We start from the raw sequence: 24,144 nt of genomic DNA on the forward strand, positions 1-24,144 counted from the left end.
GCTTTTTTCTTCTTACACCATCTATGAAACATCTTAATTCTAACAAAATAAAATATGGTTATCTTTCCTCATACATTGCAAGCATATGAAGTGAGAAAATTCTGAAAATATATGAAGAAATGCCTTCTGATTGGCTCTATTAAAATGGAAGTAATCACTAATGTCAGAAGACATACTCTTATTACCAATTTCCTGTTTTGTCAAAAGTATTACAATGTGTTTTGTGAATGTGGGATATAAAATATCATTACTTTCTAGTAACTTCACAATATCAGATATACTATGTCTTATCTTACAAGACATTTGTGAATTTGGACTCTTAGGCTTTCTGCTTGAATTCAATATTGAGTCTCCTAGCATAGTACGCTAATACCTTAATTATATTGACCATCCAACCACCTGTTTAAGGAAAAAAAAAACAGTTTCTCAACAATATTTTTATGTCACATCACAGTATACAACAACAAAAACAATAGGTTAAAGAAAAAAAAGCATTAAGTCTTTAATCTGTTTTTATCTGGAAAGAAAAATATAGAAAAAATAAGGCCATTAAAAAAATATTAGACATCAAACTAAAAGAAAATACAATAGTTCAGCAATACAAATATAGCAGACTGTAAGGGAGTGATGCAGAATTTCCCATCCAAAGGACATGATGAAATCATGGACTTTTGTCGAATCATGTGGGCGAGCATTATTGTGAAGAAGTCAAATATTGTGTGCTTTTCCAATCAAAATGTCACATTTCTCCAATAGCATCTTCAAGAGAATGCGGCAGTTGTTTTGAATCGTTTGATCAACAGCAGCAACTGTTTGAGGCAAAGCGGTACTTACCAGATGACCTGACCTGTGCTCATCATCAATCACACACTGACGACCATTTTTAAACATTTTGCATCATCGACAGACGTTTGAATAGTCCATGCAATTGTCACCGTACACCTTCCACATTTCCACATAAATTTGTCCACATTTCTTGCCCCCCTGCCCATAGAAAATAAACAACACTTTGCTCTTGGAGCATGGACAATGATAGTGTGCACGCCACTTTCTTTCCATTTGTCAGAAAATGTCTGACAGGCAGAACAAGTGTTCCTATCATGCAATAATGCTGCCAGAAATTCAAACTTCATTTACTATATTCATGTTTTTGCATACACATTAAAATGTTTGTTTAAAAAAAAAATAAAAGACGTTACTTATTGAAACCCCTCGTATCATTACACATATAACTGAATGCATCTAAAGATAACATTTCAAAAAAATACTATCCAAAAGTTAGGACAAAAATTTTTTAAAAGTGCATAATAAGAAACAATTACATTATACAGAATCTAAGAACAGAGATTTTACTATACTGCTCAAAAAATAGGAAATAATGCAATAGAAATCATAAATAGACAATAATTTTTATCTACAATATGACATGTTTAACAATGAAATGAAACAGCAAAAATCAATAACAAATGTTATATCATGCAAAATTTAAATTATTAAAATTTCAACTTAAATATACCATTTAATTTGATTTTTTTAAAAATTAACAAACCTTTCGACTAATATCTGAAAGAAGAAAGTATTTGCTAGAAAGATCAAGTTCCGCTTTTAGACGAAATTGTGTGTTGCCATCAGATGGTAAAATAAATCTGGAAAAAAATACATAACATAACATCAATACAAAAATTCGTAATTAGATCATTCATTTATAAAGCTTGCATATCTATTATCTATTATTCTTACAAATATTTTAAAGTAACACTAATCTTTCTGACTGATTAGTTATTATATTGTGAAAACTCGATAAGTAATTAATCATCTGAAATTGTTAGTTCTATCTTTAACATAATTCTCTAGAAAAAGAGATACAAATTTAATACAGAAATCTCTCTCTAAATATAAACACAAATTTTTTTAAATACATCAAACTTTTTCCAATGTATTATCATTTTTTTGAACAAATTTTGCTTGATTGCATTAAGATTATAATAATTTACTATTCTTATTATATTTAAATAAACATAATCATATATAAATGTAATAAATATCATATATACAGGGGTTGAAAAATAAATAACAAGCATGTATTTATAAGGCAAAAGTGAAAGTTATGACAATTATGATTATTATGCTGTATTTAAGATTGATTCCCTAGATATCCACTGGCAAAAAGGTTTCTGACACCTTTGGACTAGCACAGTAGCAACAGAAAGAGACTTGTGCAAGGCAGACCATTCTAAAAGAATTTTCTAAGTTGGAACAGCAATGTTGACTGAAAATCAAGATTGCAAGGAAATCACAGCAAAACAGAGTTATCAGTGGCTTGTACAAGCTTGTATATCATCTGCTTTATTGTACAGTACCATCAGAAAGTGAATAAATACACTGAGAGGTCATCAGAAAATAGATAATGAGCATTATCCTGAGTATCTCCACAGTTTTATGGAAAAATAAGTACAAGCTGTGGCTGAACTGTTGAAGATGATTGTTGGCTGATTGCTGAATGATTGGAGATGGGCAGTTTGTAACCTAGGTTGTGAGAACAATCCACCCACAAAACCATCCTACACATTCTGCAAGAAGAATTACATACAAATGGATTCCACTTACTTTGGATTATGTCCAGAAACAGCAGTGTGTATCCATTTGGAGTGCTATCAGCATGAAGAGCTAGTGTTTTTACATCATATCATTACGTTAGATGAAACAGAGGCTCAATCCTATGAACCACAACTGAAATGTCACTTCACTGAGTGGTGATATTATTATTCTCCATGATGAAAAAATTTCACAACAACCCCATTAACATCAATGCTATGACTGCAGAGGTGTTACTTTAAACATACAATGCTACCAGGGAAAACTATAAATGCACATTTCTATGCCCACTTCTTAGAACATAATATATGACCAATGCTGCATAAGAAACAATGCCACTTCTTGAAGAATCCTACATCATGTTGCATGGCAATGGGCATTGTCATGCAACATTATGTTGGCCTTAGTGAAGAGCCTGCTTGATAGGTGGGGTTGGGAAGTGTTGTACTACCCTCTCCATATCCTCTGGACAATAGTCTATGCAATTTTAATTTGTTCCCTAAGATGGAATCTCTCCATAGGAATTCCTTTCAAGACCATCCAGGACATTATACGAGAAGCAGATCATGCCATAGCAACTAGCAACAGAAATTTGGCTGCTAGCAGCATCAACCAACTTCCACATCAATGGGAATCTGTGATTAACAATATAGGTGACTATATCAAAAGACTATAAATTGTGCACAGCTATACTACTGTTCTATATAATGATCAGTGATTTATTATATGGAACACATGTAATAAATCACTGATCATTATATAGAGAAAAACAATAGTGTTTGACAGAAGAATAAAGGAATATTGTCTAACAGCAAAAATGCCACACATTTGAATAGATTCAAAAATCAAAATTTTACATAAACTAATATTTGATATAAAAATGTAATTTCATTATTTAATTTTACCCACCGAATTGTTTGGAGACAAACCCATTTTTCACAACTCCACAACTTAATCTCTTGATTGTTATCTGCTCCAGTTAAGGCAAATCTCCAAAATTGAACACTATAAAAAAAATAAATAAATAAAAATACAAGATATTATTTAAAAGACTTTCAAAAGCTGTGTTTGAATATATAAAAGCTTACGTTGGTTTAGGATTTTTGTGATCATCTAAAAAAAATAATGAAGAGAGAGGTTTGCCATCATGAGGTTTCCATTGATGAAGGCATCTAAAAAAAATTAAATAAATAAATAAAACAAACACAGTTTTTCATAAAATAATATATGTATAAGTTATCATTCAAAAAACTATTATTTCTTTAAATTACAAATCTCAAATGCAAATTTAAAAAATTTTTTGTGTAACTAAAAATTTACTGTATAACTAAATATTGAATCCTAAGATTAATTCTAAGTTAAAAATAGCATAAAAAGTAACTTTACCTAAAAAATAAAATTTTTAAATTTACATAATAAAAGATAAATATTAAAGAAAACAGCAAAATACTTCTAGTTCAACATTAATACTAGATTATTGTTGAACTAAACAGATTAAAAAAAAGTTATAAGTTACTATTCTTTTATGAATTAATAAACTTCAAATCAACGTAAACATTGAGCTAAAACTTTCTTTTTCATAAAAAGTTTTCGTTTCCTATTAGAGAACTAGACTATCAATGCACAAATCAGTTATTTGTTCATACTAAATATAATATCAGTATTTTGTATTTATTAGTTTATGCTTTAAAATTAAGTCATAAAATGGTATTCTTTAGTTAAAGGACAGAAAGAGTCAAAAATTAAAAATAAATAATAAAAAAGTTTACGACTATGTAGTATTTATTTTCTTTTTTTTTGGTCCATTCAGTTAAAAATTTCTGGGAAGAGAGGTTTAATAAAGGTGTCCATTACAAACAATGATAATTACGAAAAACACAAAATAATTAAAATTAAGCATATAAGGAATTTTTGGTTATAGAGCAAGACAATTTCTTAATGAAAAGTCTACTTTTATTAATGTTGGTCATTTTATCAATCAAGAAAATAAAAAACAGAAAATTAAATTAAATTCAAATAATTTTAATATTTATAATTATAATAAATATCATTGTACAGTCAAACCTGTTTTTATGCGCTCTTTTTATGTGCGATTTTTATTTGTGCGATTTTTTTAATGCGAATTTTTAATTTGTGCGATATAGTTGGCGACTAGTCTCGTGCGATTCGTCATGTCTCACGTTGACTTATTATAGCTAAATAAACTTATTATAGCATAAATGCACTTATTATAGTAATATTATTGCATGAATATGCGAAAAATGAAATAATTTACTTTTTAAGTCAACAAAACACCACCTGGACAAAAATATGTAAAACAGACAATAGACCAGACGATGCAGTCAAGTGCTGACATCTGTTGTCAATAAATTCTATTTCGTACGGTTTTGAGTTATCTTCTATGTGAGACTTTTTTTATGCGGTCCCTGTTGACCGCATAAAAAAATTATTTTTTAAATTGTGTTGCGAAAACTATTATTTACAGCCATTCGTGAAGTTTCGTGAGATTTTTTTTTAATGCGTTTTTTTTAATGCGGTCCCTATCCCCTGCATAAAAACAGGTTTGACTGTATATGTATGTATGTATGTAGAACAAGAAACAGAACTAAGCAGATCACCTGTTTGGCCACAGGTCAAATGCATTAGAAACAAAAGGGTCATCATTAATCTATGAACAATGAGGGCTATCACCCCTGCACAAAAGATAAGTAGATCATTCTTGGTCTGGAGACCAAAGGAGACTAATGTACAGCTCCAGGCTTGAATCAAAAGTGATAGAAAAATTTATGTATATTTAATAATATAAAATACTGTCATCAGTGTGTATGTGAATTCCTTATAACTCCTGCAATTTTTGTCCAATCAAGATGAAATTTTGGTTATATTCATTTTATGTTTCAACAAAGTATAGGCTACTTATTTTGCAGAAATATTAGCTATAGAATAAATAGATGTTTTATCGATTTCGGATCAGTGATCGCATTTATGTTGCAGTAATGTCAGTGACCTCATTAAGTTCATGCTTGACAACAGAATTTCTCATAAGTTGCATTTTAAAATATTTTGGCAAATGACGTGTTTTAAACTTATTTCATTAAATTTAAAATTTAAACAGTAAAAATAGATAGCCATGTTGTGTCACTTCTAAAACAAATTTTTTTTAAAATTTTTCTGCAGTGACCATGTGACATTCCATTATCCAATTGGAAGTAATGATCTAAGAGCCTGTTATTTAAAATGTATTATTGTACTTCAATTATGTTCTGGCAAACTGTATAAGCCAGAGGTGGGCAAGCAAGAGTTCAGTGGGAGCCGAAATGTAGGTTTTGCAAAATGCATGGGAGCCACAGTTCTGTACTGTTGTGATGGATAGTATGGTAAGACAGGGAAGGATAGGGTGTCCTCCATCTGGGTCGAGAACTTGTTTTAAAAGAATAGATTTGAAATGTCAATTTAATTTATTGCACCAACTTGGAAATAAATTACTAAATATTACATATATATAATTATATATTTTCACAAAATTGTGGAATTAAATTGTAAAAATAATAATAAAAAGCAGAAATTAACACTTTCAGTCAGAGCCACATGTAGCTCAAAAAGAGCCACATTTGCCCATGTCTGGTATAAGCTATTGAATTTGTAGAAATATTAGTTACTCTTGAATTTCTTGAAATCTATACTATTCTCAATTCTTGATAGGAGAATCTCTAACATATATACGAGGTCTGTTTAAAAAGTTCCCAAACTTTTATTTATTACAAAAAAAATACTTCACTTACAATTTATTGGTCAGGTCCCCTTCAAAGTAGTCTCCTCCCCAACGTATACACTTATCCCAATAGTGTTTCTACTTTTTTGAAACAGTCTTGGAACACTTCTTCCAGAATGGTCATAAGCTCCTCCATTGAATTTTACTCTATCTCAGAATGGGGGCAAATCTTTTTCCTTTGAGTGGGTTTTTTAGTTTGGGGAACAGGAAGAAGTCACATGGGGCCAGGTCAGTAGAGTGAGTGGGAAAGCACAGTGGTCTTATTTTTGGCCAAAAACTCAAGAGTTCTGCGGGACAAATGAGCCAGTGCATTGTCATGGTGAAAAAACCTCTTGCTGCTTCTCCAAAGTTTGGGCCGTTTTTGCCTGATTTCATAACTCCCAGGTAGTAATGTGTTGACTGTCTGGCCTGTAGGTAAGTATTTGTGATGCACAACCCCCTTTGCATTGAAAAAAACAATCAACATCACCTTAACATTTGAGCAAACTTCTCAAGCTTTTTTGGGGCAGGGAGGATGTTTCACCCACCCATTGTGAAGATTGCACTTTTGTTTCAATGTCGTATCCATAAACCCATGACTCATCACCTGTTATGATCCTGGACAAGAAAGTTGCAACCTCTTCAGCTTGATCAAACAGTTCCTGACATTCCTGACAGACTTGAACTTGATATTGTTTCTAGTCTGCTGTCATCAGGTGAGGCACGAATTTGGCAACTCGATGCATTCTCAATTTTTCAGTCAGGATTTTATGGCACAAACCAATCTTCTGCAAGTTCCCTGACAGTCAAATGTTGATTTGCAAGAACGAGATTGTTCACTTTCTTGTCATCAGTCGATGTTGATGGTTGTCCAGAACGCTAGTCATCTTTTACTGATTGCCATCCCTTTTTGAACTAGGCAAACCACTCGTACCACATGGTATGTTTCATAGCATCCTCACCATAAGCCTTGGTAATCAACTCAAAAGTTTCCATGAAAGATTTCCCGAGTTTCACACAGAATTTCACAGAACAATGCAGCTCCTTCAAAGAGCTCATTTCTGTGGATCTGATTTTTCGCCGAACCCCATGAACACCCTTTCACAAACAAATGTAACTAATCACCAAAACAAGATATCAACAAATGGGTTGAAGAAGGTTACTCAAGAGGTTTCAGTGGATTAAAAAATAACCAACTGGAGATGCGCTATTCAAAAAGTTCAGGAAGCTTTTGAACAGACCTCGTATAGATATGTACGTATGTATGTATGTATGTATGTATATATGTAAAGAATAAATATTATATTGATATATTAAGAATTAATAAATCATAAAAATCAAGAATTTACATTTTATATATATATAATTTTGTTCAGATATTTTTTAATAATATAAAAATTTTTATTTTAAATTCTCATTTTTAAACTATTGAAATCAGTGGTACCAGTTCCATATCCTACAGTAAATATTTCACATTAAACTGAAGTTTTTAAAAGAGATTTTGATCAAGTATTCTTAAAAAATGTATTTAACATAAAAACAATTTTATATTAATACACTTACAACCAAAAACAGAAATGATTTATCAAATTTTGGTTTCTGTTTGTAGAATATCTAAATTTACCTTGGAGAAACAGTATCCTCTTCTGAAAAAACTTCAAAAAATTGAACTTCTCCATTGGTACTCGCTATAGCCAAAGCATATCCGTCAGGAGAAAAAGCAGCATCTCTAATAGGCTAAAAATGATATATATATAAAATTTATCAAAATTAATTTTAATTTTACAAATTGCAGAAAAATAAAAACTTATTTCAAGCTTTTATATTAAAACATTTAGGAACAATAATTCAGAAAGTATTGTATATTAAAAATACAGTACTTTCTGAATTACATGAAAAAATTATTCATATTTAATTCCTTCACAGTAAACAATTTTAAAATATATGCATTTATAAACTACTAAACAAAAATTATCTATTTAATTATTAACAATTATTTCAAAATTTATATCTGATATTGTAAAGACAATTAAATAATCATATTTAAATTCTAGCCATTTAAATATAAGATACCAGCAAAATTTAATATTACATTAATTAAAATATAATTACAGCTATAAATATGAATGAAAATTGAAGCTATGAAGTTATAAAAATATTCAGTGAAAATTATATTGAGCAATTTCATCTCTCAGTGAAAGTATATATTATCATTATTAAAAATTTTAACAGATAAATAACATTCATAGATGAATCAATGTATTTTTAAACTAATGAAATTTTTTTGTTAAATTAGCTATAAATTTTCTTAATTAAATTAAAGTTCATTAAATATTTAATTAGAAATAATCTTTCATAAATAAAAATGTTAAGTTTTCTAAAGTATAAAAAATATTTTATTATATTTTTATAACATGTTTGTTATCTAATATGTACACTAAATCTGCAAAAATACTTTACAGTAAAAAAAAAAAATAGTTTAAAGTAAAATAGTCAATGGAAGCAAAATAATTTATGCTTAAATACAGTAAGGAAAAATGATGAATGGAATGAGGAAAATCAGTACATACAGAAATATTCTATTTATGCAAATTAAAAAGCTAATATATTGATAGATATAAAATTTTAATAAAATAAAATATTCAATAATGATGAGTGTTTGTCTCTAGAATAAACAATATGAAAAATAAAAATAATTAATCAGAATATCTCTAGCAAGAATAAGCAAAATGCAATCCAAAAATTAATTTTTTAAAAATTTGGATTATTTTTGAATGTTCAATAGAAAAATTACATAGCATTTGTTTGTTAAATATATTAACTGTTTGGTTTTTATTAATAAAAATTCTACAGAATTATCAAAAATAATTTAAACCTTGTTAAATATGTAAAATTAATGAATAGTTATATATGAGTTGGGGAGACTATCCAATTTGTGAATAAGAGAATAAACTGATTATTTTTCATTTTCTAGAAGGGACATTTGCCGGTGTTGTATGGTTGATTCATCATTGGATACATATCATGCGATTGCAGTTTATGCCTTTTTGTTAAATTACATGAGGAGATTTTTGATGTTGCATTTAATAATTTTAGGAAAGTAATTTCTCACACTGATTTATTTTTCAAGGTTCATAGTGAAAGTTGTTAGTAATTTTATGTTAATTGTGCCCTGAGGCTTGTTTTGCTCATTATTTAACCAGTGGCTAGCTTTGATTATTTGGGAGATTATCTAATTTGTGAATAAGAGACTAAAGTGATTATTTTTCATTTTCTAGGTAAGATATAGCCTAGTTTTCTGGTAATTTTTTTATCTATCTTATTTTATGGATAGCTCTCTCACTTTTAGGTTTAGAACTGAACTTATTTTTTTTTTATTTACTATTGTGTTTTAGTTATAAGTTGCATATATTTGTTTTTGTATTAATGGATATGTTGTATGATCTTGTATGATTTTTTGTTTTTTGTCTCCTTATCATGGTTTTACCAGTATGCTTTAAATGAATAATAAAAAAAAAATTGTGCTCTGATTCTAAACAGAACTTTTATTCCAAAAATAATTTGTTTTGTGTTTTTATTACTATAACTACAATTCCAATCACTGATAAAAACCTAATTTTACATAACACTAAATATATATATATATAATCAATTTTAATATAAAACAGATAAAAATAATTCAAGTATATTTATATATTTATGAAGTTTTTTTTAATCAAGAAACAAATATTTCTATAATATGTTTTGAAATATTGTTTAGACCTACTCTAATTATAAATTTGCAATTGCTTTTAGTTTAAATAATGTAAAATTCAATTAAATCAATATTTTACATTTTTTCAAACATTCATCATTGAATAATTGTTGAGATTCAAGAGGCAAAAGTTATGCATGGTCTTGCTTAAATTTAATTATATAGAAATAAATAACTATAAAAAATAAATTATATAAATATATGGCTATTAAGTTCAGAAATATATGAACTTGAAAAATATTACATGTTAAAGTATAAATATTTTACTACTGTTCAAAGTAATGTTTTAAGAAACTATACACTTAGATACCATGTGTAACCAGAAATATTTTTTTAAACTTATTTAAGTTAACTATCACATTGCATTTAATATCCTCTGTATCTTTACAAATTACTAAATTTCCTCAAATTATCAAGTTTTGAAAACAAAGATAATCTGTAGAAGTACTTCAAAAAAATAAAGGGATATCTCCAATCTATGCCTTGCCAAAGTTTTCTTTAAAATGAGATCACACAATCTCAATTGTACATGTGATCTCATTTTGAAAATTGATTTCCCTCCAAAGTTGATGGTTGGATGGTTGAAGCAATTAAGGCATCAGATTTACTGCTCTGGAGAACACAGGACTGAATCTGGGCAAATTCATAAATTTTTCATGGTGATCTGTCCCAAATTTGTTAAAACCTTGTGGATTTGGCCAAACCAATGGCAGGTATGGAAACAAAAGCTGTTTTAGCCCATATAACAGAAAGAGATAAAATAAAACATAATCCAAAACTTATACTTCTTTACTTGTTGAGTGATCTAATAGAACAAATTCTTTGTGAATAAATTTAGAATTTGGTTATTTATAGTATTTGTATAAATGTGAACAAACTGCTTAAGTGAAGTCATAATTATGATTAAGATGCTAATGTTTTTGATTAACAAGCCATCTTCAGTCATCTAGAACTAAATACAAAAATTTCACTGAACAACATTATCAATACTATGGAACATACACGATATAGTGCACTAAGGTCAAGACTCCACCTGCGTAAAAACCCTCACCGTAAATACTTTTAATCATGTGACCTATTTGCGTTTGGATTGTGGTGGAGGTCCAGCTCCACTAGCAAAGTTCTCATTTTGACAGCACTATCGAAGTTACAGTTGTATACATGATATACTGATATTTTTTATATCAGTAATTAAATTCTGTGACTTTTTTGTACTATAATTACAAATGTAATAAAAATAATATCTTTACGTTCATATATTAACTTTTATTATCATATTATTAAAGTACTATATTGCACTTATACGCCTAGTTTTTTTTATTATACAAGTATATTCATCTGAATTGAAGGATTTTCCTTTGGCCATCCATATCACTTGTTTTAGGCATCTATTATTATAATCAGGATACCTCTCGTCATAGATACATGCATACTTTTGGATGTTTTCCATAAATCTTTCCAGATCTAGGTCTTTTCTAAGTAGTCATGAGAGAACATACATAAAAGCTTCTTTCCCACCATTTTCACACAACATCACAATGACTCTGCTGACTTCTGATTGGTTGATGGTACCATTTTACAGACATTTTTGCACCAACACTGCTCAACTTATTTTACACTAGTTTTATGACCTGCTCCAGCATAAAATATCGTGGTCGCATGATTAAAAGTTTTTACGGCAAGGGTTTTACAATTCGTTTTTACACTAGTGGAGTCTTGGCCTAACAATTTACACAAAATATGCAACCAGATGAATAAAATACAAACAACATACATAAAAACTAAATACAAGAAATGGATTTTGAATTTCACAGAAACAAGCCATTTCCATTCCGTGGTCAATGATGTAGCATATCATGTATTAATTACAAGGTCCATACTAGTAATTCCATCTGTGATTCCCTGACTTAATGTTTCTATGCATTTCTCCTTTCCATTATTTGGCCATGTCTATTTTAAGCCTATTTTGTACACAATTATATAAAAAAATTTTTTATTAAAACACTTTATTCATTTTAAAAAAATGAAAAACTTTTCATAAAATTGATTACATAATTAGCTGTCATTTCTGTCGTATAAGAAAATTCATGATTTAATTTAAATTAATTCATAAATTTTATTTAAGTAAGAAAAAGACTTGCATCGCATTGTAAAATCAAATTTTCTTAAAGTGAAATGAGAAATTCAAAATAATTTAAAAAGAAGAAATTGCACACTCCACAAGAGGAAGAAATTGCTTATTGTGCTATTTTTGGTCCAGCACAAACCCATTCAAAGTCATTAGATTTCCTCCCATCTTTTATCCCCGAAACTTATAGTGAGAGTGACGGAGTTTTGGTGGGAAAGTGAGTGGTTGTCAACGATGTTTTGAAAACCTGACTTTAACTTTATGGTGATATTTTGGTATATTTCCGAAATTTTGCAGGCCATCCAATGACAAAAATTTGCAGTTAGAGAGAAGACATATCATAGATCATCAATCCATCAGTATTGGCAGGATTATTATCTCCACATACTGCATGTGGCCAGCAGCAAAGTATACAACGAATAAAAATACAAAAAAATATTTGAAGACAAAGTCCATCCAAATAAAAACTAAAAATACCTAACCCAACTAAAAATATTGGAACCTTGAATAAGTTCTCACTGTTTTACAACAGATGGCATTACCAGAACTGCATGAGTGTATTTTTAGATGGTGACACGTCTGTAAGGAAGTATGATAAGCGACCTTGAAATTCAGTATGTCATTTCGCTGTAGTGTAAAGAACCTTTTTCTCATAGTGTTAAACATGTCAAGTTTCATGCCAACAAAAGTATTTGCGGGGAATTTTATTGCACTATTTTATTCAAAAAAAATCTGCAGCTGAAGCACACAGAATTCTTGTTGAGAGTTACAGCGATCATGCTCTGTCAGAAACAACATGCAGAGATTGATTTAGATGCTTCCAAAATAATGATTTTGATGTTGAAGATAAAGAACACTCTGGCACACTGAAAGTGTTTGAAGATGAGGAATTGGAGGCATTACTTCATGAAGATTCATGTCAGAGGCTAGCTGAACTTGCAGAATCATTAGGAGTTGATCACACAACAGTTTTGAAACATTTGAAAGAATTAGGAATGATTCAAAAGCAAGGACATTGGGTGTTGTATGAGTTGAAGCCGAGAGACGTCGAACGACATCTTTTCACGTGTGAACAGCTGCTTCAACAGCAGAAAAGGAAAGGTTTTCTGCATCATATTGTGACTGGGGATGAAAAGTGGATACACTACGATAACCTTATGTGTAGAAAATCGTGGGGTAAGCCTGGCCATGCATCAACATGGTCAGCAAAGCTAAATATCCATGGTGCAAAGTTTCTGCTCTGCATTTGGTGACATCAGCTAGGTGTAGTTTATGAGCTGCTCAAACCGAACAAAACCATCACAGGAGATTGCTATCAACTACAATTGATGTGTTTAAGCCAAGCATTGAAAGAAAAACAGCCATATACGAGCAGAGACATGACAAAGTGATTTTGCAACATGACAATGCTCGACCACATGCTGCACAACCGGTGAAAACCTACTTGGAAATGCTTAAATGGGAAGTCCTACCCCATCCGCCATATTCACCAGACATTGCCCTTTCTGATTATCACTTGTTCTGATCGATGGCACATGGCCTGGCTGAGCAGTACTTCCATTCTTATGAAGATGCCAAAAAATGGGTCGATTCTTGGATAGCCTCAAAAGACGTGTTGTTTTTCCAATGTGGAATTCAAATGCTGCCTAGACGATGGGAGAAAGTAGTGGCTAGCGATGGACAATACTTTCAGTGACTTTCCCATGGCATCAACTGACTGCAATGAGTTAACCAAACATCGTGCAGGTCAAAAAAATTGAGAGGGTTGTGTATGGGACATAATCGCAACTGTTTAAGGAATGTCCGTCTTTGTGTTATTAGAGGAAGGATAAGATGTAAACAAATAAAGTCTTGGTGGTAATCATATTCCAAGTCAATATCTATCGGTTGAGGCAGTGGTGCACTCAAAATATTTGCACCAAAGTCGATGCACTTGGTTTTCTTACACACACTATATAATCTGCATCGTTCGGCATTACTTATTTTGGGCTTTTCTGATTCCTTTTAAATTTTTCTTTCCAATGAGATATGTCTCTTACATTTCTGTTCATATTTCTTTTCAATTTCTTCAACATTATGAAATAGTAGACTAATAATAAATCTTGATAGAATTTGTAGTAATTGTAACATGCAAGTGTACGAAACTTGGAAACATGTATTTTTCTATTGTGTGAAATTTGAACAAAATAGGAAAAGATATTTGATGAGATTTAAGTCTTGGAAAGATATAATTAGTTCATTGCATTTTTCAAAAACTGATTATTACTGTGTATTTTACTTTATGTTTCCTTGTACTAAGTTGTTATTTTAATTTGTTAAATATTACTAACTTACTTTTAAATTATAATTTAATCTCCTGTAATGAACTAAGGGTCATGCAATAAAAAATTATTATTATTATTATTATTATTAAGTCTTTTAACAACATAAGTTATTAGATTCAGTTTTTTTGGCAATTCATTACCTCTAAAACTACTTAAATTAAAAACTCAACACAAGGCATTCTTAACTATAATATGCAATTAAATATTTATTACTGTAAAATTTTTAGTTCAACTATTTTATAAATTTTATTATAAATGTTTAATTTTTCTGAAAATATACTCAAACTAACATAATCAGTAGTTGAATGACATTACTTTGAAAAACTAAATCTTTAATAACCAGCATTTAATTTTTGCATAAGGAAATGTTTTTAGCTAATCTAATTAGTCGTCATCAGGTTTCAACAGTATAAACTATAAAATTCAACAGGGTAAAATTTTTAGTTCAACTACAGTGGGGTATTCTAGAACAAACAATGCTATAACATAACAATATTTTTATCTACAAAATCAAAATGTTACAATGAGCATAGATGCTGCAACAAATGTAACAAACATAGCCTGTGCATGCACATGACATTTAGTGGTTTTCTCATTTTGATTGGAGTATTAGGCCACGAACACACATGCGTAAAATTGTGTGGCAGAAAACTGAATCAGAAATCAGCTTTCAGTTCAGTTTCTGTTTTACGCTTTTATGCCAGAACACACATACGTAAAAATTCTGGCTGAATAGGAAACGCCACTGCCACCAACAGTTTATTAATTTTTTCCTCTCATATATCTATGAGAGGAAAAAATTAATCCCTTTGTACCTTCCATTTTTTCTCCGCTTCCTCTGCCATAATATAGAAAATTTAAATTAATAGACTTGTATTCCGAATTCAAATAACGTGTGATCTAAATACTAGGTCTATGTATCGATTCTACTAGACCTACCTGTTGTTTGAAATTTTGACCTAAAGCCATCCATAAACGTTGTTTAAATACAGTGTCTTTATACATGACACTGATGTGGTCAAACGGATTCGATAAACTCCTCTATTTCATTTATTTTTCGTGTTTTTCGAGACCGTCACAATTGTAGGGTTAACCCTCATTGCCGCCATTGTTAGAATAAAAACCACGTGTCTACTTTGACGTCACAGAAAAGACCTCTCTATTGGAGGAATTTTGGCAGTAAAAAGTACAGACATGCTCTACTCTTTTTTCAGTTCTGTTTCAGCCAAAATTTCAGAAAAATTTTTACGTTTTCAGTTTTAGGCTAGATTTTACACGGAATTTTACGCATGTGTGTTCCTGGCCTTAGTCAGGAACACACATGCGTAAACACACAGTGTAGATCTAAGTGCTGAATATCATATGGCTTAAATCAATGATCAGTACAATTTTAAAAAACAAGGAAGAAATAAAAAGTCTACAAGTTGCAAAAGTAATCTCTAGATTAAGCAGTTTATGTTGTAATATCATGGAACAGATGGAAACTTTCATGTATACCATATAAAAGTTTAAAAAATTCATTTTATATTCTTTTTATACTTATATTTTTAATTTTGTATTATATTTTTCCTGTTTAAATGGTTATGTTAGATGATAACTTTGCTCTGGTCTACAGACTTGGAACAATTATCCCTAAATACATGTATTTCCATGTAACCTAGAATGAACAAGATTCTAGAATCAATTACATTTGTTCTAGCATACCCCACTGTACTTAATAAATTTAATTATTATAAATATTTAATTTTTAAATCAATTTTCTAGAATTTTATAGTTTATGCAGTTGGAACCTGATGGCAGCTTATTGAATTTACTGATAATGTTTGTTAGTGCAAATATTAAAAACTGGTTTAGTTTCTCAAGTTACTCACAAACTACTTGATTAAAATATAATCATTTTTATATGCAAAATTGCAAATAAATATATAAAATAATTTTTTCAATGTATGTGCATAACGTTATTTTCAAACACATACTGGCAAAACACAATAAACTTCAAATATTCAATTTAATTCCAGTTTATAATTTTTTGGTGATATGAAATTTTTAATTCAACATTATATTATAATTATCAGTGCATTCAAATTGACTAGCAAAGTGCATGAAACAAATAATTAAGTCTGGTACCTTTAAACAATAAAATTCTGTCACCTTTTTCATTTTCTGATTCTCATGAATGATGATTTTAGTCTGTTTAAATCATGAAGTGATATTAGTTGAACAAATTGATAAAATTCTTCATTAAGAGGCAAACTTTAGCTAAAGGTTTGTTATCTGTTAATTGTTAGAATGAATTCTTACAATAATTTAAATAAATGATTTACAAAACAAAAAAAAATTCTCTCTCAATTATGAGCTTCTTCCCTATTTATTTAGTTGTTTAAACAATTGAAATAATTCTAAAAATATAAACATTTCCAAATGCAAATAATCTAAGAATTTTTAAATCTTTACAGAAATTACTAAATTTTCTAAAGAAAATTGCAGTCAACATAACTCAGAATAATCAATATTTTTTTTCTAGAATCCTAAATAATTCTTGAATCCTAAAATTATAAAAAATTGATTGTATCATATTTTATAAAATGTTCAATAATATAAATATTCTTTAATTATCATTTGAAACCTTTTAATTCATTTACTGAGCTATTAACATTCAAATTAAACATATTGCATAAACTAATTAAATAATACATTACAGTAAATAGTACCCCCCATAAAAATTTAAAAGTTTTTTTTATCATGCAAAATAATGAATGTTTTTCTTTACAAAAAGATCTAGTGTCAAAAAATAGCAGCTATAAGTTCTGGAACAGTAATGGGATGTTTGATTTACTATTGAAATATGAAGTGTACTTGTTTTCCTATTCTCATTTCTTTTCATTTTTAACTTTATTCATGTATTATTGAGATATTAATGCCAACAGCATATTGCCAAAATTATAAAGATTATGAGTAATAATATAATTACAAATTAAAACACAAAATATAGATAATATGTAAAACTTCATTATTTACTAATTCAAAAACTTAGTAAATACTAAATGCTAATTTTAAACAGTGTAATTAATAAAACAGAGAATATATTTCAAAAAATGAATGATCCTAGTCTTCTTAACACTTCATATTGATTGGAAAATAACATACACATTTCATTTTGAATGAATAATACAAACTGAATTAATTTAAGATGTTTAAAAATTTGCATCAAAAAATAATTTATATTAGTTGATGTTGTAATGCTTTATTATCTTTGTTAATTATTATTACTTAAAATACATTATTATTATAATTAAATTTTAATATATTAAAACATACCATTGAATGGCCTGTTAAAATTGTTTGATATCCTACTTTCACATCATCTGAAGACAAAGTTCCTTTTCCATACTCTTTGATAACTAAATCAATATTCCACATATGAGCCTATTAAAACATAAATTATTATAAACTATTATCATATGCTAATAAATTTGTTGAGTTATTCCATAAGTGAAGTGATTTAAATATTAATAATTTTTAAATTTAGATTAAAGTTATTTTTGTTGAAGTAAAGTACAAAACAATTTACTAAAAAGTTATATTTAGAAGAAAGTAGAGAGAAATAAAAAAAGCTAAAAAATTTTTGTTTTTATGTACCATATTAATATACAGGTAAAATAACTCCATTTCCATGTTTCTGAAAATAACACTATTCCAATTACCCCCAAATAATTTAATTTTTGGAACATATGTAGTTTAAGAATAAATTTAACTTATTTCATGAACAGATGATCATTACTGTAGTGGTCCATGACTTTGTTTTCAAGATACAAGGTCTTAGTATGAGTACGTGCAACAAAGCGATATTGCATGACTTTGTCAGATGATCACTAATACGTCTTCTATGGGCTTACAGAATTAAGTTCATTCTCAAAATTTGTTAGATTGATTTTTATGAAACTTTGCCATTTTCCATTAATTGCAATAAGGAATTCAAAAATGTAATGAGGGTCCATTTAAATGCAAAAAATAGGGGTCTATGACTTCATTTTCAATATACAGTGGAGTCAAAGTGACAATGTCCATGCTCCCTGATGTAATTAAGCATGCCTAACAGAATTTAAGAAGAAAAATAAAAAACAGCATTGCATGTACCTGACAAAAAAATAGGCACGAAAAACAAACAAAACACAAAAACAAAACAATTGATGGTGTTGCTTTGTTCTTAGATCACCTCTCCATCGGCCAGCAGGTATAAGCAGGGTTGTGAAAAGCAGGGGTAGAAGAGATATGTGCCTAGGGCATCAAGATGATAGGAAACCACAATTTCAAAATTGTTAATAGATCAAACTAATAAATTCATAGAAAACTGTCACACACAAGTATGAAATAATATATTACAATATATATGCATTATATTAATTAATAAAAAATGATTTTATAATTTAACCTTTCAGCCTAAATTATAAAATTATTAATAAAAAGCTCATCCAAAAGACACCATATTTAAGTTTCCTTCATTTAGCTTCTTATTTGGTAAATTGTACTAAAGCATTATTTCAGTAACCTGTTAGTGCTGTTTTTTCAAACTCATTATGATAAGTTTGCAAAATAGCACTAACAGGTGATGAAATAACACTTTAGTGCATATTTAAATTTGCCCCTGGTGACAAATGCTCTAGCCACATATATAAGGATAACCTCTTTTGTGGTGATTAAGTATAAAGATAAAGTATTAATTAAGATATTAATTTAAAACAAATAAATAAATTATTTTTATTACCTCTGCTTCATGAATTACAACTAATAATTTTGAAATGTCTGATCCTTCTTCAGTTTGATCAGCAGAATCTAAAGATTCTTCTGGAATATAAGGGCACCAAATAACCCTGTTATTTTCACAAACTTGATTTTCAGCTTTCCTGTTGACTTGCAGAATACTATTACAACTTTTCTTATATTAAGAAATAACAGTTTAATACATTATTTTAAATAAAATATTTAAAAATATAATATTCTAAAATTAAAGAATTTCATTTGTAATAATTAAAATAGTTTTTCATTCTAATGCAATTGTTTTAGAAATTGTTACTTATAATTTAAAAATATAAAAGAGACCAATGAATTATTACACTGGATCTTCAATTTTATCCTTAGTGATGGTTTGATATGCAATATGATTGACCATAATAATTAGATGAGGAATAATCTGATCTGCACTACCCATGAAAAATAAAAATATGAATTAGATCCATGGCCAGTTTTAAACATAGGCACAATAAGTTTGAGCCTAGAGAGAAAAGTGAAAAAATTTCATTAAAAAAATAAATAATTCCAAATATTACAAAATTTTTAATTACAGTCAAACCTCAATTTACGAATTCAATTCATTCCTAAAAGTTGTTTAGAAACTGATTTGTTCTCAAACCAAAATAAATTTTCCATCAGAAACGACATAAAATGGATTAATCCGTTCCCAACCCCCAAAACAAAACCTGATTTTTACCTTGTTAGCTGTATTTCATGCATAAAATGTTTATAAAAGCAATATATTATATATAATATTGCTTCATCTATATTTATTTATATATATAGTATTAAAAGCAAAATGTTCCCTCATCAGAACAGAAACCAAAACTAACACATTACAAAGAAGTGCTATAGAGTCAACTCTGACTGCAAAGATGAAATATAACCAAATCTATCAAGACTAACAAGTATTTTATCAAGGTTTTTCGAAATATGGTGTTTCAATTAATTTGATTTCAATTTTAATTAATTACAATTTTATTTTCAGTGTAAAGGCCAGTTTTAATTATTATTTATAAATTTAATTATTAGTTTTAGTTTAATTAACTGGCTACCTAGTATTAATAAATATTAATATTATAATATACTAGCTGACCCGGCCACGCGTTGTTGTGGCTCAAAATGTATCTATTATAAATGTGTAACACTTCCCCCGTGGGAGAATTTCAAAAAATCCCTTCTTAGTGTACAGTACATTCTTTTACGTGGTACCGGGCTTGTACCTTTGTACGGCAATAAAGAACTTGAACTTGTACAGTACATTCTCTTGACGTACCCTATTAAAACGCAATTAAAAACGCAAAAAATCGCATGTAAAATAGTATAAATATAAGCAGAGTTCTTCACAGTAAGCCTTAATCCTGTCCCTCTCCTCGCTGGGGAATATCAAAAAATCCCTTTTTAGTGTATATTCTGTTGACGTACCCTATTAAAACGCAATTAAAAATGCAAAAACTGCATGTAAAATAGTATAAATAGAAGCTGAGTTCTTCGCAGTAAGCCTTAATCCCGTCCCTCTCCCCCGCAAGGGAATATCGAAAAATCCCTTTTTAGTGTATATTCTGTTGACGTACCCTATTAAAACGCAATTAAAAACGCAAAAAACCGCATGTAAAATAGTATAAATAGAAGCTGAGTTCTTCGCAGTAAGCCTTAATCCTGTCCCTCTCCTCGCTGGGGAATATCAAAAATCCCTTTTTAGTGTATATTCTGTTGACGTACCCTATTAAAACGCAATTAAAAATGCAAAAACTGCATGTAAAATAGTATAAATAGAAGCTGAGTTCTTCGCAGTAAGCCTTAATCCTGTCCCTCTCCTCGCTGGGGAATATCAAAAAATCCCTTTTTAGTGTATATTCTGTTGATGTACCCTATTAAAACGCAATTAAAAACGCAAAAAACCGCATTTAAAATAGTATAAATAGAAGCCAAGTTCTTCACAGTAAGCCATAATCCTGTCCATCTCGACCCCCCCAGTGGGGGAATTTCGACATGTATATTATATAAAAACACGTGCGTATTTGAATGCAACGTTGTGTCAAAATTTGAAAGGAATTGGTAGGAACAAACGAACGTTATATTTTATTTATATAGATAGATAGAAAATGATCTGCTTTAGTCCATTCTCACAGAAAAGCATAATGCCTCACAGAAAAGCAAACTTAGGTTGTCGGAAGTTAGCGCCATCTGTTGGACATAAAAGCCTTAATCCATATATAAATATATTTTTGAAAGGGGGAAATGGTGGTCTTCACATGTGCCAGAAACCTTCGTGGGAGTGTATTAAACAACTTCCCGAAGTTTTATGGCAATCGGATAAATGGTGTGGTAGTGCATGAAGGACAAACACACATACACACACAGACATACTGTACATTCATTTTTATATATATAGATAATATTATATTAATAAATTTTTAGTCATTTAATTTAACTTAAGCATATTTAAACACAAATTCTTGAATGCCATTTATATTACATCAATGTCAATTAATGCAGTCTTTATTAATTAATTTGATTTAAATTCAACTGTAATGCATACAGAAAAGCAAAAATAGTATCTTTCCCACATGTGCATTAAAATGTAATTTAAATAGCAACCTCATTGATGATTTGTTACATGATGTGAGGCAATCTCAGCACCACTAACTTCTGAATCAATTCTTCTGTCATTGATTAGTCAGGCTGCCAACTTTCTTTAACCACTTATAATGTAAATACAGGGAGACAATAATTAACCCGTACAAAGTTTGTAGCAATGCTGCACCTGAACTTTTTTACTGTCACCAATTTACATACTATTGTTTAATTCTCCATGATTTCCTGCTCGTGTAGATGTACTTTCGATGTAATAAGGGTTAGTTCTTTATTTGTTTAATGGTGTCGAACAAATGTTGTGCAATTTTGGAGCTATTCCGGCAAGGAAAGCATCAATGTGAAATTGTTCGTCTGCTTGGTGTTCCAAAAATGACAGTCTCAGATGCAGTTTGGCAATTCAAGGAGCTTGGCCACAATGGTGACCGTCCCGGACATGGAAGAAAGTGCACTGTCAACACGTCTAGGAACCGCAAGATCATCACAAAGCGAGTTGACTGACATGCGAAGGTCTCCATGAGAAAAATTGCTCGTGAGATCAGAATCAATCGCGAATCGGTGTGGTTAATGGCGAAAAAGGAACTCGTACTCAAGCCCTACAAGTTCCAAAAGGTTCAGCTCCTCACCGATGAAAACAAGTGCGTGAGACTCCAAAGATCCCATTAACTCAAGCGTCGGGCCGCAGGTCGACAATGGGAGTGCATTCTCTTCACAGACGAGAAGCTTTTCTCTGTACAACCATCAAAATGACAGGAACTGGTCCGCGGGGGCTCCTGGATGCTCAGCCATCATCGAACATCACAAAATCCAATGTCAGTCATGGTTTGGGGCAGAATTTGTGCGAGCAGCAAGACACCCCTTGTTTTCGTCAATCAAGGGGCCAAAATCAATCAAGATGTGTACCACCCTGACATTCTCGAGGATGTGGTACTTCTGTGGGCTCACCAGCATTTTGGCAGTGCGAAATGGACGTTTCAGCAGGACTCGGCGCCGACACACAGAGCGAAAAAGACTCAAGAGTGTGCAAGGCTCATTTTCCCGATTTCATCTCGTCTGCGGAATGGCCACCGTACTCGCCAAATCTGAACCCAATGAACTACAGTGTGTGGTCCATTTCGGAGGCCAGGGCCTGTTCTAAGCGCCATGAAAGTTTGGAGTCGCTGAAGCAATCCTTGCGCTGGGAGTGAGACAAACTGTCTCCAGAAGAGTGCGGCCCATCGCTGAGAATTTCTAAACGCGTTTGGGCCTCTGCATCAAAGCAAAAGGAGGCCACTTTGAAACTGGCTGAATATCTGATTAATACGTAAAGTATTGTCACTGTTATATGCTGTTGTTTTGCTAATTTTCATTTCTTTAATAAATTTACGATACAAAAAACTTGTACGGGTTAATTATTGTCACTCTGTATATACCAATATGCAGGATGTAACATTTAATTAAAACAAAATGTTTGTTAACCATACCATTTAATAAAATGGTGTCATTTTAATACTTAAAAAATGTGTTATAAATTTGGTATGCTTTCATATAATATTCTGTAATTAAAATTCAAGTAAGTATCAGAAGCATTTACATTTAGACTGTATCAAAGGTGACATTTTAGAAATTTTTGACCTGTACCTAAAGTGACAAAAAGGTTAAATCCAGCCCTGATTAGATCTGAACCCAGAGCTCTTATAATGTTAAGATGATACCATATCATATGACCATTCAGTCCAATTAATTTTAATTTGAACTATATTGTTAAATATAATTTATAGCAAATATCTATATGACAAATCAAAAATAAACTAATCTTTTAACATTTATTACATTTACAGTACACGTATTTACAGAAGGCCACTTCAAAATAAGCACCTTATGCAGCTACACACTTCTGCCAACACTTATATCACTTATTAAAACAGTTTTACAACTAGTTCTGTATTACTTTGGGTTATTGTCACAGCATGTTTTCATCAAATGCAGTGCTTTTTTTCGATATGAAAGGTCTAGTGTATTATAGGTTTTTTTCCTGACAGTAAATACATTAGCAAGAAGTCCTATATTGACACTCTCAGGTTGCTCTGTAACACAGTTAAGATGAAAATGGCCTAGAAAGCAAAAATTAACTATTCCACAATGAAAATATCCCAGCATATCATAGTTGCCTACTTGGTGAATATCTGACAAAAGACCAAAAAAAACCTGTATTTCCACAATCTCT

At 30.1% G+C, this 24,144-nt stretch overlaps 1 protein-coding gene across 2 annotated transcripts in view; it reads right to left on the minus strand.

Annotated features, from left to right (window-relative positions):
- The window catches only part of LOC136980217 (enhancer of mRNA-decapping protein 4-like), an 89,250-nt gene that overhangs the window by 37,204 nt on the left and 27,902 nt on the right, over positions 1–24,144 (minus strand). For both annotated transcript variants that reach the window (XM_067276305.1, XM_067276304.1), the window contains exons 6-11: positions 19,318–19,483; positions 17,871–17,978; positions 7,971–8,083; positions 3,684–3,767; positions 3,505–3,600; positions 1,550–1,646 (exon numbers count right to left, since the gene is read on the minus strand). In XM_067276305.1, the coding sequence (XP_067132406.1) occupies positions 1,550–1,646; positions 3,505–3,600; positions 3,684–3,767; positions 7,971–8,083; positions 17,871–17,978; positions 19,318–19,483 (664 nt within the window). The remainder of the gene's footprint in view (positions 1–1,549; positions 1,647–3,504; positions 3,601–3,683; positions 3,768–7,970; positions 8,084–17,870; positions 17,979–19,317; positions 19,484–24,144) is intronic.

Source organism: Centruroides vittatus, unplaced genomic scaffold (assembly GCF_030686945.1).
Source record: "Centruroides vittatus isolate TY-2023 unplaced genomic scaffold, ASM3068694v2 contig_680, whole genome shotgun sequence".
NCBI lineage: Eukaryota > Metazoa > Arthropoda > Arachnida > Scorpiones > Buthidae > Centruroides > Centruroides vittatus.